The sequence below is a fragment of the Fringilla coelebs genome (assembly GCF_963513975.1).
Source record: "Fringilla coelebs genome assembly, chromosome: 5".
In the NCBI taxonomy this organism is placed as follows: Eukaryota; Metazoa; Chordata; class Aves; order Passeriformes; family Fringillidae; genus Fringilla; species Fringilla coelebs.
The window spans coordinates 35024078-35037159 of NC_140033.1; the positions used below are offsets into that span (position 1 = coordinate 35024078).

The 13082-nt window shown below is 36.7% G+C and overlaps 1 protein-coding gene across 2 annotated transcripts in view; it reads left to right on the top strand.

The window, feature by feature from the left end:
- CNOT2 (CCR4-NOT transcription complex subunit 2) overlaps nt 1-13082 on the top strand; it is an 84911-nt gene that overhangs the window by 46863 nt on the left and 24966 nt on the right. For both annotated transcript variants that reach the window (XM_084206077.1, XM_084206078.1), the window contains exon 2: nt 3393-3515. In XM_084206077.1, coding sequence (XP_084062203.1) covers nt 3405-3515 — 111 coding nt within the window. In that variant the 5' untranslated portion in view covers nt 3393-3404. The remainder of the gene's footprint in view (nt 1-3392; nt 3516-13082) is intronic.

Consider the following 13082-nt stretch of genomic DNA (forward strand, 5'->3'; position numbering starts at 1 on the left):
AAGGTGCCTGCTGCTAACCTGGCAACAGTATGACACTGTCATTGCATAAACCCAGTGTAATATAAAAGTCTGCATGGGGAGAAGTGCTCTGATTCAGAAGTCTGCCAGCCGTTTACTGTCACCAGTGACTATTGAGAAGCAGATAAATTGGCTGCTGGTTTTAGCTTCAGAATGAGCACAAAGTAAGCAACTTGGCTACAGCAGCTGCAGCTTAAGTCTCTAATCCCAGTTCCTGCTCTTTCTGTTACTGGTTTTTAGCAGTTGCCTCATGTTATTGTGCTGTTAGTTTTGTGACAGGGCTGGATACTGGTGTGAATTGTACCACCACATTTCTCTGTTGTGGTCTGTGCTGTGGTTCACCCTAAGAATAGGTGACAGCTCTTTCTAGTGGAATGGAATCCTGTTAGGGGGGCAGGCAGTTGCCAGAATCCCCTCCAGTGCCTGTACCACTTTCCTCAGTGGGAGTTTGGACAGCTTGAGCACTGCATGCAACTGCTTCACTTGGCAGCTTTGGACAACACAAAATCACAAACAACAATGCTGTTGGGAGGAAGTGTCAGCAAAAACTCTTTGAAGGTCTTCAGGGTACTTGGGGGCAGTGATGCAGCTGGGTAGCAAACAGGAGCCCAGCAGGCTCCTCAGCCTTCCCCTCTTCCCCTACAGCTGCAGCCTGCTCTGTTTTCTTTGGAGTTCATCAGCACGGTTCTGTTAGGTGTCATATAGAAATATGGGTTTCCAATAAAAAAACTATTTATCTAATTATTAGAAGTTTTCTTCATTTTCTTTCTTTATAACCATGCCGTTGTCAGACTCCATATTAATATCATTGTACTTCATCAGTCTTCAGGGAATAGTCTTGATTAGTGTTTTGGGTCACTGTCGTTTAGGATTTTCAGTATAGAAAATAATATTTTAGAAAGTTTGAATTTAGTGGGGAATTTAAAATATCTTTCAGCTTTTCAGTAGAAAGACTATATTTGGACATACTAACTTTCTTGCAGCAGCTATAGACATATATTTTGAGAGCTCTGACCCACTGACTCAGAAATCTTTACAGTGCATATGTAGCCAGCCACGTGTAAACCTTTGCAGAAATAAGATCAAAATCTGCTGGGTCAAAGACAATAGTTTTTTTCCCCTTATATAGTTCCTGTACTGTAGCTCAGGGTTTCTTATTATATTAGTGCAGTACCACATATGCATCAGTGACTTGCTTTCTATCACAATTCAGTTGTTATTCTGATGATGTATCACAAGAGAAGGTTATGTGGCAAAAAAATAATCCTTTTCTTATCCCAGGTATTGTTAAAGGAATACCAAAGAATTCTTTGGGACTTGTGAGAAGCTGCTTTTCTGCTTCTCAAGAGCAGTAGTTGGATGAGACTCCAGCTTCTCTTCATTGCTGAAGATAGCTTTGTCAAAGCATTTCACTATCCTTTTTACTGCAGTTAAAGGCAACTGCTCATCTCTCTGCACTTTACTCAGGCAGAGCAAAGGACAAGATAATCCCCTTAGCCTGTTAAATGCTCCATCCCATCTGGTAGGTGATAATTGCATTGTAAGGGGATTAACACAGTGGGATATGCTTACAGTGTAATGAAAGCTTTACTATAAGTGTGAAAGTCAGCTGATTGCATTCTAACACTTGGGGAACTTATATTTGCACATATTTTGTAAAAAACAAAAGACAAGTTTCATCTGGGGAAGATATGCAGTACCTTTACATGCCATCCTTCACATAGTTGTAACAGATTTTATATTTGTTCTGGAATATCAGTAGTCTGAATATCTGAAATCCTCTTGTAGGAGTAGTGCAATAGACTCTTGTTTAGCCAAATGTTTTGAGATCATTCCATGGAGTATAGCTTTATTATATGCACCCCAGGTGTTTACTACTGTTAATCTAAAGTACTATGACTTTGAAATCATAGGGTTTAATTGTTACCAGTCTACGAACAGCCATGTTATTTAAATACTGCTTGGAAATCTTCATCAGTAAAGGTGAAATTTGAATAAGCCATACTGTGAGGAATATCACAGTAATTTTGTGTCAGTGGGGATTTCTGTCAAGAGGATTTCTGGCTGAAAGGAGCTCTTCTTGAAGCCAACCAAAATAAATATTTTGAGATTTCAGTTTCAAGCATAAGCCTAAGGTAGTGCAAACTGACTGTTTTTTTAAAAAAAAAGAAGTTTGAAATCCTGTGTTTTTTAAGTTTGTCTAATGCTGTAGTAGATAGTAAATCTTAAGGTTCAGATCATTTCCTAAGCGAACTGTACCTTAGCTTCCTTACTTTTCAAGGTGATAAAGATCTTTGTGAAGATAAGTTATGTAGGGCAGTAGCTCAGGGTTGATTATCACCCTGTTGGATTACACTCTCTCCAGTCTCCCCATATGGTACACAAAACTGGGAAGTTGCTCTGTGCTGATGTGCATGTGCCACTTTGCTGGTTTGAACATTAACCTGGGTGGTTAAAACAGGGCTTAGTTAGCGCACACTGTGCTGGGCTAGAGCTTCATAGTCAGGTGATCAGATGAAAGTCAGGTGGAGAAGTACGTGCTGTGTGCAGAAGATGCTTTAGTGACATTGTGTGACCTTGCTGCAGCATTGAATTTTCTAATGAATTAAGGTTCCGTGACCAGCTGTGGGGCTGCTGTTTCTCTGGTTTCCGTTTCCTGACTTAGCAGCACTGTGTGCATGTGTGATTCTGGGAGTAAGGGTAAAATAAAATCTAATGGGTTTTTGTGGGCTGTCTGCAGTAACTTTGCCAGTCTGTGATGAGGTCATTGAGTGTGGTTAAGCTCAGCCTTCTTTTACTTAATCATGGATCTGAGTGGGATCAAGCTGAAAGCTGGTTTTCCAAGTTCTGGTAATGAGACATGGAAGATTGCACAGATCTTTCTTTTTTTCTTCTGTCTTTTGTTTTTGCTATTTCTTTTAAGGTGATTGAGCTCTGAAGAATAGTCTTAATTATTTCCTTTTAGGCTGAGTGTTTACCTGAGGAGAGGAAAACTAGGGAAGTTTGCTCTTTTATTTTCTTACATGTTGTAGTTTCAAATAGGCTTGGGTGTAAGTAAGGTCATGGAACTCAAAAAATAAACCTAACACCACCCTTCCAAAAAATGAAAATATGTCCCCTCCCCACCCCTTTTCCCCCATTGTTTCTGGAATATGAGTTTGTCACATGAAAATCCCTCTTGAAAGAACCATTACACTGGCAATATATGGAAAGTATTTTTAAGAGGAATTATGGAAAGTATTTTTAAGAGGAATTTTCAGATATTTAGAAATGGGTTTTTAGCCATCCTTCCATAAATATATATTTAAAATATATACCAACTATGTAGCAAACGAAATAATATATGGTATGTAATAATTTTTCTTCTTATTTAGGTGACAAACAGCATGTTTGGTGCTTCAAGGAAGAAGTTTGTAGAGGGGGTTGATGGTGACTACCATGATGAGAACATGTACTACAGCCAATCATCGATGTTCCCACATCGGTCAGAAAAAGATGTAAGTTGAATAAGCTTATTTTTTCTCCTTTGAGTGCTGAGATAGTTTCAAGTATGTGAAATGTATGTGAGGAAGGGCTTCATTTAGCTTTAAGCTGTACATTTCCAGTGGGAAGTGCTTTAATTTCAGTGAATTTATTCATATAAACTTCAGCCATGTGCTTGCCAGTGTTGGTTTGGTTTTTTTTTTCATCTTGAGGCATTGTATTTGTAATTTAAATTGAGTTATTGATTATGTCTTGTGCTTCTGTGCAGTGTCTACAGGTTTGTTGTTGTGGTTTTACTTTTTACATCTTCAGCCATTTTTAGTTTCTGAAAATGCTTTGAAATGCTTTGTGCAATTTGTTTGCTGAAGTAAGCTAAGTTAGGTATTTCTCCTATTTGGAATTCCACACAGTTACAAAACTAACAATTCCTAAACATTTTTCCCCTCATTAATGACAAATTGTATGTTAGAACTGCACTGACATTACTGAAGCTCTGCTGCTTGTTACCGAAGTTAAATATATTAGGCAGTAAAGTATGTCACTTTTACATGGAGTGGCATGAAGAAATACATGGAGGACTTGAAAGTATGACTTGAAGTTCATGTCACCTGCAGAACAGTGATATTATCTCATGGCAGGCTTGCACATGTGTAGGCAATATATTCTTCCTAATAAAAAAACCCCAGTTCCATTCAAATTTTTAAAAAGGTCAAAATGCTCCAAGTCGGCCTCCAAGACTGTCCAGAAATATGGTTAATAGCAGTTGTGAACATAGTCTTGATAGACCATGGCCCGTGTCAACAGAAGCATTTCCTACAGACTCTTATATGAATTTTAATTTATATTTTCAAAGAGAAGGAAATAGGTTTAGAGACTAGAAGGCCTTTTCAGACAAAATGAAACAAAAAAAGCATAAATGCAGCTTTCCAATTCAGTTTCATAAATTGGTAAGAGTCAGCAAAGGATTAAAATGTAGTACAGTGTAAAAACTAAATGGGCTGCTCTTTTCTCATTATGTTGATTACATGTGTAGATGTACCACAGATGCACATTGGCACAATGGAATATTTATGATGGGGATATACATCCTTTCTCTGGTCACTGAGAGGTGCAGCTAGCACTCAAAAACAAGAGAGAATTTCTCCAAAGTGATTTTGGTACATTAAATCCCTACTTTTAGATTTGATGCACTGAGGGTAAAATCATTATGGTGTAGTAAGAAAGGTAAAGTGAGATAAATGCTATACTTCACAGCGAAAGCTGTACAAGCTGATGGCTTGGCACATTGTTGACATAGTGAATGAATGTTTTAGTTGCCTACTTTTTCTGTAGGTAGAGTTGCAGAAGTGGATCTTAGAATGGCACATCAAGAGGAGGAAGGTGGGTGTTCCATACACCAGGAATGACAAATGAGAAATCTTGAAGGCTTGTGGGAGAACTGGCCAAAATGGGGCATAGAAGCCTGCTGTAGTTGGCAGAAGAATGATGTCATTCCAGCAGGAAATAGAAGAGTGGATTTGCAAAAGCTTTTTAAAATTTTGTGTCTAAATTATTTTAAGGTTCCCCAAGTCCTGTAGCTTCACTGTTGACCATTACAACTTTGAGTTTATGCTTATGAAATTTTAAACTGTTATATGCTATTCTAATTTTTTTATGAATTTATAAAAATAAATTTATGGCAATAATATTGACTGTACACCTTTTGTCACTCAGGTATAGCTAAATGCATACTGTGTATTACATGTTCCATTTGCTCTTTCTCTTGACTCACAGTAGATAAGGAGGGTTGGAAAGGTTGTTACATTCTCTTAGCTTCCATCTTCTTTCACAGGTTTGTAAACCTTTGCCTCTTGAGAAGAACCATGTTTTCAAATAGTCTTTCAGCTGGAATTCAGCTAAAAATGTTGTATGTGAAAGTAAAATAAATATATTGACTCTGTATTGACAGGGTAAAATAAAATTGCTCAGAAGTTTTTCCAAGTAAGCTAATAAAGACTAATGTTCAAAACCTAGATCCAGTTTTATGAACACCTGGGGGGAAAAATTCCACTGTTCTAGATTTTGAAGCACTTTGAATCTTTCTGTCTTCACATCTACTATGGGAATAAAATAAAGGCAGAAGAAATATTGGGGAAAGAAGCAAATTACTCTTATATTATCTAAACAAGGTGCAATTTTACTGCAATTTAAGTTATTCTTCCCTTTTCATTTTCAGCTCAGTTTGTCTCTACTGAAGGCAGATAAAATTAATGTTGCAGGCTTTTGCAACTGACCTATAAAAAATTACTGAAATGTTATTTTTTTTCTCTCCAGTATATGATATGTACATATGAATGCAGAGTCCTTCATTTATGCTTCATTTATCTTCTAGAGTTCTTCCAACTGAAATAGAATGGTTTTGGTGGAAGCTTCTGTGAATGGCCTCCCTAAATCCTGTTTTTCAGCAAGGGCTAAAGCTTAATATTTACCTTTATACTGGATATAGCTAGGTGTTTCTGGTTTTCATTTTGTTGAAGTTTTAGTGATTCTGATCTTGAAAGTTGTTGCTTTCCAAGAAACTGTTGCTGCTTGTGTGTATGTATACTCCAAGCTGAGGAGCATAGGAATGGGAGAACATAGGGAATGGTGAAATCCTCCTAAAATCTAGAGTAAAGGCTATTACTGCAAGCATATTTGTATAAACTTCAAAACTTACTTCTCACTTTATTTTTACAGTAAAGTCAAGCCAAATCCTGTCCTAAATTTCAAAGATTTTTGACATGGGGAAAGAACTAGCAGCAAATAATTTTGGACATGTTACTTTTATTTCAGCCGCAGTGTGGCTAAGAGATAAAAGTTTTCTTATAATTTACCTGTTCTTTCACTAGAAAAGCAGTTGTAAATAAACAGGACTAATATGGTAATTGAAATGGAAAAGTTGCCTGTTACTCACATGCACAAGTACTTCCAAGATCATACAGATACTGGTTGGGTAAGTTATTTTAGGCCCACAATTATGGTTCCTCAGATGAGATTACATCTTGTCCAAGCCATCTTTTTTTTTTTTTTACTGAATAAGTTGCTTTGACTTGAATCATCACATGCTTGCTGAGCTAAATACGGGAGAGAAACAGAGTATATGCATGAATGCTCGGTCTGTGAATCTTTCTGCACTTGGTCAGTGCATTATAACCAGGTCAATAATCCTTTGGCAAATAAATTAGGTGTTTTACAGTACTTTCAGAACAAAAAACAGGTTAAGAAAATAGTGTTACTTTTTGCTGGCAACAAGGGGCATCCTTTTAATATAAATTGATAAGATGATGTACTGGGCACCCACAAAACAATTGCAGAGCTTACTTGTAGCTAGTTTCAGCAACTTAATTGAGCTGTCTGTGCACTCAGCAAGATAATTTTCAGGACATGAATACGTATATTTTTATTTGAATAGAGTGACAGTGGTAGAAATTGGTAACTTAAGGCCGTCATGTACTTTTGAAACTACAATTGTTAAATGAACAAAACAAAAATGCAGATGAGCTTTGAGAAAAGATTGGACCAATTCAGTCTGAACTTCTTTGATTTCTCATGTATGAGAACGTAAGAAGGGTGCCACAAGGTTTGACCAATCTAGCCCAACCCACTGAAAATGTGTACTTGAGAGTGTAAGATAAGGGCATCTTCTGTTGCTTTGTAGCCATAAATCTGACAGTAGACACAGGTGCATTTTAATGAAGGTCTACCCAATCAGAAAACCTAGGAGATTTTTTTCAATTAATATTTTTTTCAAATCTTGGCCCAGTCCTTTGCTGCTCATTTTCTTTTCCAGTTGCTCAACAGATAGTAAAATGCTTGCAGTGAGGTAGTAGTAATACTTCTGATTTGTGTTTTTAATTGTGGCAGGTGAGATTTAGCTTGAAGATTAGATTTGTCTCATTGCAATTGTTTGTCTAACTCCCTAGCATTAGGAAGTCCTCAGATTTGGATATTGTGTACAGAAAAATGGGTTGTTGATTCGGGAGCCTGCTTTCCAGAGGTTTCTTCCATCCTAAGCTGAAGCATTTCTCTAGTGGATGAAATTCAGGGGTTCCTCTGTCATGAGACAATTGCATGAAGGCAGATGTCAATGGTGCTGATACAACAAAGGGTGGTCAAAGGCCTTTTCCTGTGATTCTATTAAACTGATTTATAGAACTTTTCTGTGTTTTGAAATACTTGGCCTTACAAAGAGGCGGTTCTTTTAGAAGAGAGAAAACCCTGGAGGTTTAGCTTGCCATTGTGATTGAGATCCAGAATCTTGCTAAGTTTTGGAAACTAAGTGTGTAAGAGTTTAGTCAGTTTTCTGGAGACAACTTTGAATTTAAGGCTGCTGAACCTCATTGATCCAGATGAATTGCTGACTTTTTAATGGTATCATTTCAGGATCTGAGGAAACCTATGGTATCGTGTTTCCTAAGGTATCTCTTGCCTTAGTCATAATTTTACTTCAGATGCTTCATATGGAGTTGTATGTATTTAAGAATTCCCATGAAACCCCCTTGTGTCAGATGCAGTTGTAGCATTCACACTAATGTGGTTGGCTGAATAGAGATACTGTATATTAACCTAACTTGTAATTGTCTGAATAGTTTTGATCCATTTGTGGAGAGAGAAAAAACCCTAAAGTTTATTTTGAGAAATAAATAGATTAATGTCTTAATTAGAAATGGCAAATGAGTATTTTCACATGCATTACTTTGCATATAAACATTCTTGTAGATTTGACTGAATAGTGAGTTGGTTTGCCCTGCTTGCTTTGTGAAACACGACTTAGGCTTCCCTTTTTGAAGTATGAGTTACAAAGCAACAGAGTTTCTTTTCACCTTCCAGAAGAGTGATTAAACATTCCTTGCATGTATTACTGAGTACACAACAAGGTTTTTTTTTAAAAAAAACCAAACAACCAATAAAAGGAAAAAAAAACCAAAACCAACCAACCAACCAAAAAACCCTCATGGAAACAAACTTTAAATGTATGAAAATTGCAATGCAATTATAGTGGCAAAAGTGGCAAAACAGTTGGAAGGATTGGCAGGGAATGAGATGCGTAACAATTGAAGGAGCTTTGTGTTTTAATGCAGTTCCCTTTCAGAGTCTATCATCATTCTGCCTATAGTATGCATTTCATAAGAAAGTTATACAGTATGCTGAAAGAACAAAAAGTTTCAAATACAAAATGCACCCTTTACTGTGTCACCTACGAATTTGCTCATGAGTGGATTTATCAAATAAGACAATACATCATAATCTAATTTTGCTTAGACACAAAGATGTGGTTTTATACTATTTCACACGGTGCGCAAGTTCGTGTCTGAAAAATATATATCTGAATGTAAGTTAGTTCACATCGCTTTACAATTTGGAATTATGTCACAAGGAATTTAATTTTACTGTTGATGGTTGTAGTATAATTTTCATTATGATTCTGTTTGTATTTAGGCTTTTTATAGAATAATTGAATGACTGTGGTAGGTGTGCTATACTTTTCTGTTCTTCACCTTGGCTTCATCTAGAAGCTTTATTTTACTGCATCTCCACTTGACAATGTATAATAATTTTTATATGTCAGCTCTAGCTTTTGAAGTGATGCCTTTAACTAGATTAATTCCATGCATAAAATCATGTGCATTTTCTAGAAGGGTAAGGCTATGGTTTCTTACCCAGTAACTCAGTTCATTGAACATGCTGTTTTGTAATATTGATGGTTTATGAGCTCAGTGGTGGGCGTTTTGGTTTTTTATATGCAGCTGGTTATTTAATTGGTGTAAAATATTTGCTTTGTTATCCTAGCTCTCAATTGCTTTGGCATTTTTTTATAGCATCTTTCAATGAGCTTTCAGTAGTCATTTGGCTCATTGATAAACAGTACTATCAGACAATGTCTCTACACAGGGAGAATTTTTTTTTACTTGGGTAGCCATGTTAACCTCACAGTAATAGTGTCATTGTCATTCAAAAGCAACATCTTGTCTCCAAGATCTTGAGATATTGCTGCCATCAAAGTGTGGTCCTACCTCCTTGTGCTTTCCAAGTGCTTCTGGAGGCAGAAGATCGCAACCAACCAGAAGTTATGAAATAGGAAAGGCTGAATAAAATTACATTTATTTTACAGTATTGTATTTGAGTTTATATTTCACAAATTATTTACATCAGTAATAATTTTCACTGGCAGATAATACCCTGTATTTATATGTGTATACAAGGTTTTCATTGGTTTATAATACTGAGATTTGGAAATACTTGTAATATGAGACTGTTGTGAGTACTGTAATAGAAGGTGGTGTAAAGTGGAAGACTAATAACACTAGTAAAAAACTGCCAGTCTAGTATTTTTATCTGTTATTTGTTGACTTGTTTTACTACTGGTTTTTATGTCAGTGTAACTTTCTTCTTTTGAGGTTGTGGGTCAGATGTTGTTATTAAATAGTGCAGCACAGATGGCAGATATGAGAAATAAAATAGTGTAAATACAAAATTATGCTGATGTTTGCATCTCTTAGAGTCCCATAATTTATCAGGCCAGATACTTCTCACAAACTTGCTTATTCTAACACATTTTGCTTCTAGGAGTTGACTTTGTAGTGCTAAATCAATATATTTTAGCTACAGCTTTCTTCATGTTTAAGAAAGTAGCTTTGGGCTAAACTACATAATGTAGCAGCCTTCACAGAATTGCTTTACTGAGTTTTCTTGGTGCCAGTCTGCTGATGTGTGGCAGTGATGGTGGCAGGCAGCTGTCCCCACGCTGAGCTGAGGCTTTGCTTGGAGGCAGCAGGATGCTGCAGTCCATGGGGAGGCAGGGACCCGTTCGGCCAGCGCTACTGCAGCGCCTCCTCCCACCACCCCTCTGCTTTCAGGAAGGCTGCAGCCTGTGTTCTGCACTCTCCTGAGAGGGTTGTAGAGTGCAGTGTTTTCTTCACAGTTCTGGCAAATTTAGCATTTCTTGGTGCTTTTTTTTTTTTTTCCTTTTTTTTTATTTTTTAGATTTGTTGACACTCTCAAATGAATTTACTGCAGTAAACTGATCAAGAGTAATGAAAGCAGGTACAGTAAAATCTCTCACCACTAGGGATAGGAAATTTGTCAGATAGCCCCTTGCAGCTTATTGATTCTTGGTGTGGACCAGTCCAGCAAAATTGGTCTGCTTGGATCATCAGTTGGTTTGAGTTTAGATGCATAATCTTCCATTATCAAAATTGCACTGTCACTGCTTGAGACTCGTGAGTAAAGTGATGTCTATGTATTGAGTGTCATGAACTCAGTCTTTCAGCCTGTCGGTACTGAGTGTTGGTCTTTCCTGTATCCTGGTAAAATAAAGTGCAGCCTTCGTGTTACACAAGGTCTTTTTGCTCAGTCCCTCTGTCCCATGGGAGAGGCAAGTCACAGGCCTACTCTGTCTCGTAATAACAACACTGGGAAAGCTAATAGAAAAAAAATAAAAATCTGCCTAGCTCAGTGATACAACTTTGAAGTAGAAGCAGAAATCCCATGCTGGGTTTTGTGGCTGTTAACCACTGGCAAATTGATTTAGGTTGTTGCAACTATAATTCTGAGTGGCTTTTCCCTAAGATTCTAACATAACTGGGTAAAGCTTAATAGGTCTTAGCAACTGGAAGAGGCTTTAGTCACCTTAAGGCTTAGTCTGCTTTGGTTTTTATTAAGGTTATGACTTTTGGCTGTTGTAGACAAAAAGAAATTCAAGTGACTTCTAGTCACAGTTGCAAGTATGCTCTCAGAGAGTTGTTATATAGTCTGTGTTGTGTAGCAAGTAGCCCAGTCAGATGAAATAATGATTGCAAAATGCCAGAAGAAATGTTTTTAGTACTACTAATACCATTCATCTTGAATCTTCATTATCTTTGCTGGACCAAGCTTGAGTAGACTGTAATAGTGACTCAGAGGCTTTGAATGCAAGTCAAGGTTCTGGTAATAGAGGTTAAGGTTTTGCTGAATTTAATTTTTATTGCTGATCTAAATTGTATGGAAATAATAAAAAACCAAGACAATTTTAAACTGTTCCTTACTTAGATATGTCAAAAAAAGATGTTGAATAAAGTAGAGATTAAATAAGTAAGATATCTGTACAGCACATTCCTGCTCCATAAGATTTGATAAATGCTGCATTTAATCTGCCTGGAACAGATCCACAGGATTTTTTATTGATTTATTTCTTGAGGCTTGTTATCTTTGATGTTCTAAGTATGTTACGACATTAAATTATCAGACTTACTGAATTCAACACTTGGCCTTTATTATGATTTTCTATAAAGGTTTCTCTACAAGTCATTTTGCAATTAACTTTTTATGTAAAAGTAAGTGGCACAATAGATGTGACCTACTTTGCAATGTTTCAAAAGAAAATCCTCTTTCTAATAAGCAGTGTTCAATAAATATTATTTGCTACTGCTTTTAATTGAATTTAAAAAATCAAGTAGTACTCATAGTACAAGAGGTGGGATTCTTTTTTCTCTCTTTAAAGTAATCTATTGCCTCTTAGGGGTTTTCTAATTATTGGGGTTTTTTACTCCAAATTAATGTTATAAATAAAAGACTTCATGCTGAGGTCTGTACCATCTTCTGCTTATTACATCACATGCCACCACAGCAATTTTTTAATTCCCTGAGCAGCTGTGCTTATGGGATGTTCCTTTTTCACTTAACTGTTTTGCTTATCTCTCCCAAAGCTGGTAGTACTTTTGACTCATCTTTCTAGCTCAGCGTCTGGCGTGTTGACTTTTATTTTTGAACTTATGTGCCTTTATCATTTTCTCAGAAGGTGTCTTATGATTTTCTGCCTCTCACTTTTTTCCCATAGAATTTGAATTCTTTCAAGGGTTTCAAGCTGGAAACACTTGAAATTACCTTATGTCTAAGAATCCAGACATTTCTTTCCTTGAAACCATCCTGAAATTTAGTCCAAGTCCAGACTAATTCAGTAAACAATCAGCTACTTGTCCCTGTTTTACTAAGTAGAAATAGCATGTTCTTTTGTGGACAGAGGGATTAGGTCAACTAATAACTCTTCTTGCTACAGGGGGACAGTCAGCTGTACCTAGTGTTGGTGAACAGCTAATCAACAAAAACAGGGATGGATGGATGGATGGATGGATGGATGGATGGATGGATGGATGGATGGATGGATGGATGGATGGATGGATGGATGGATGGATGTTCCAATGTTTAACTTCCCTTAAGATTACAAAGGGGTTTTTTTCCCAAGTGTTAAGGTTATATGGCCTGTTTCTCAAAGTTATTAATACTTTACATTTCTTTGGAAGCATGGAGAACAGTTTATTCTTTTCCTCTTAGAATGGTGGCTGGAAATCTGGTGTCAAGTGCCTACATTAGTTGCCTTCTTTCTTGGTAATATGTGATTTCTCTAAAGTGAGCATGGTAGAGCAGGGAATATTGCTTCTGACATTTGTAGGTCCTGTTCTTATCTGTGTACAAACATGAAGCCAGCTCTTAGGGCAATATATTATAATTTTAACATTAGAATCTTACCTGAAGTTCATATCTGTTTGTATATACCTGCTGCTAGCCAATCATATTGTAAATGATAA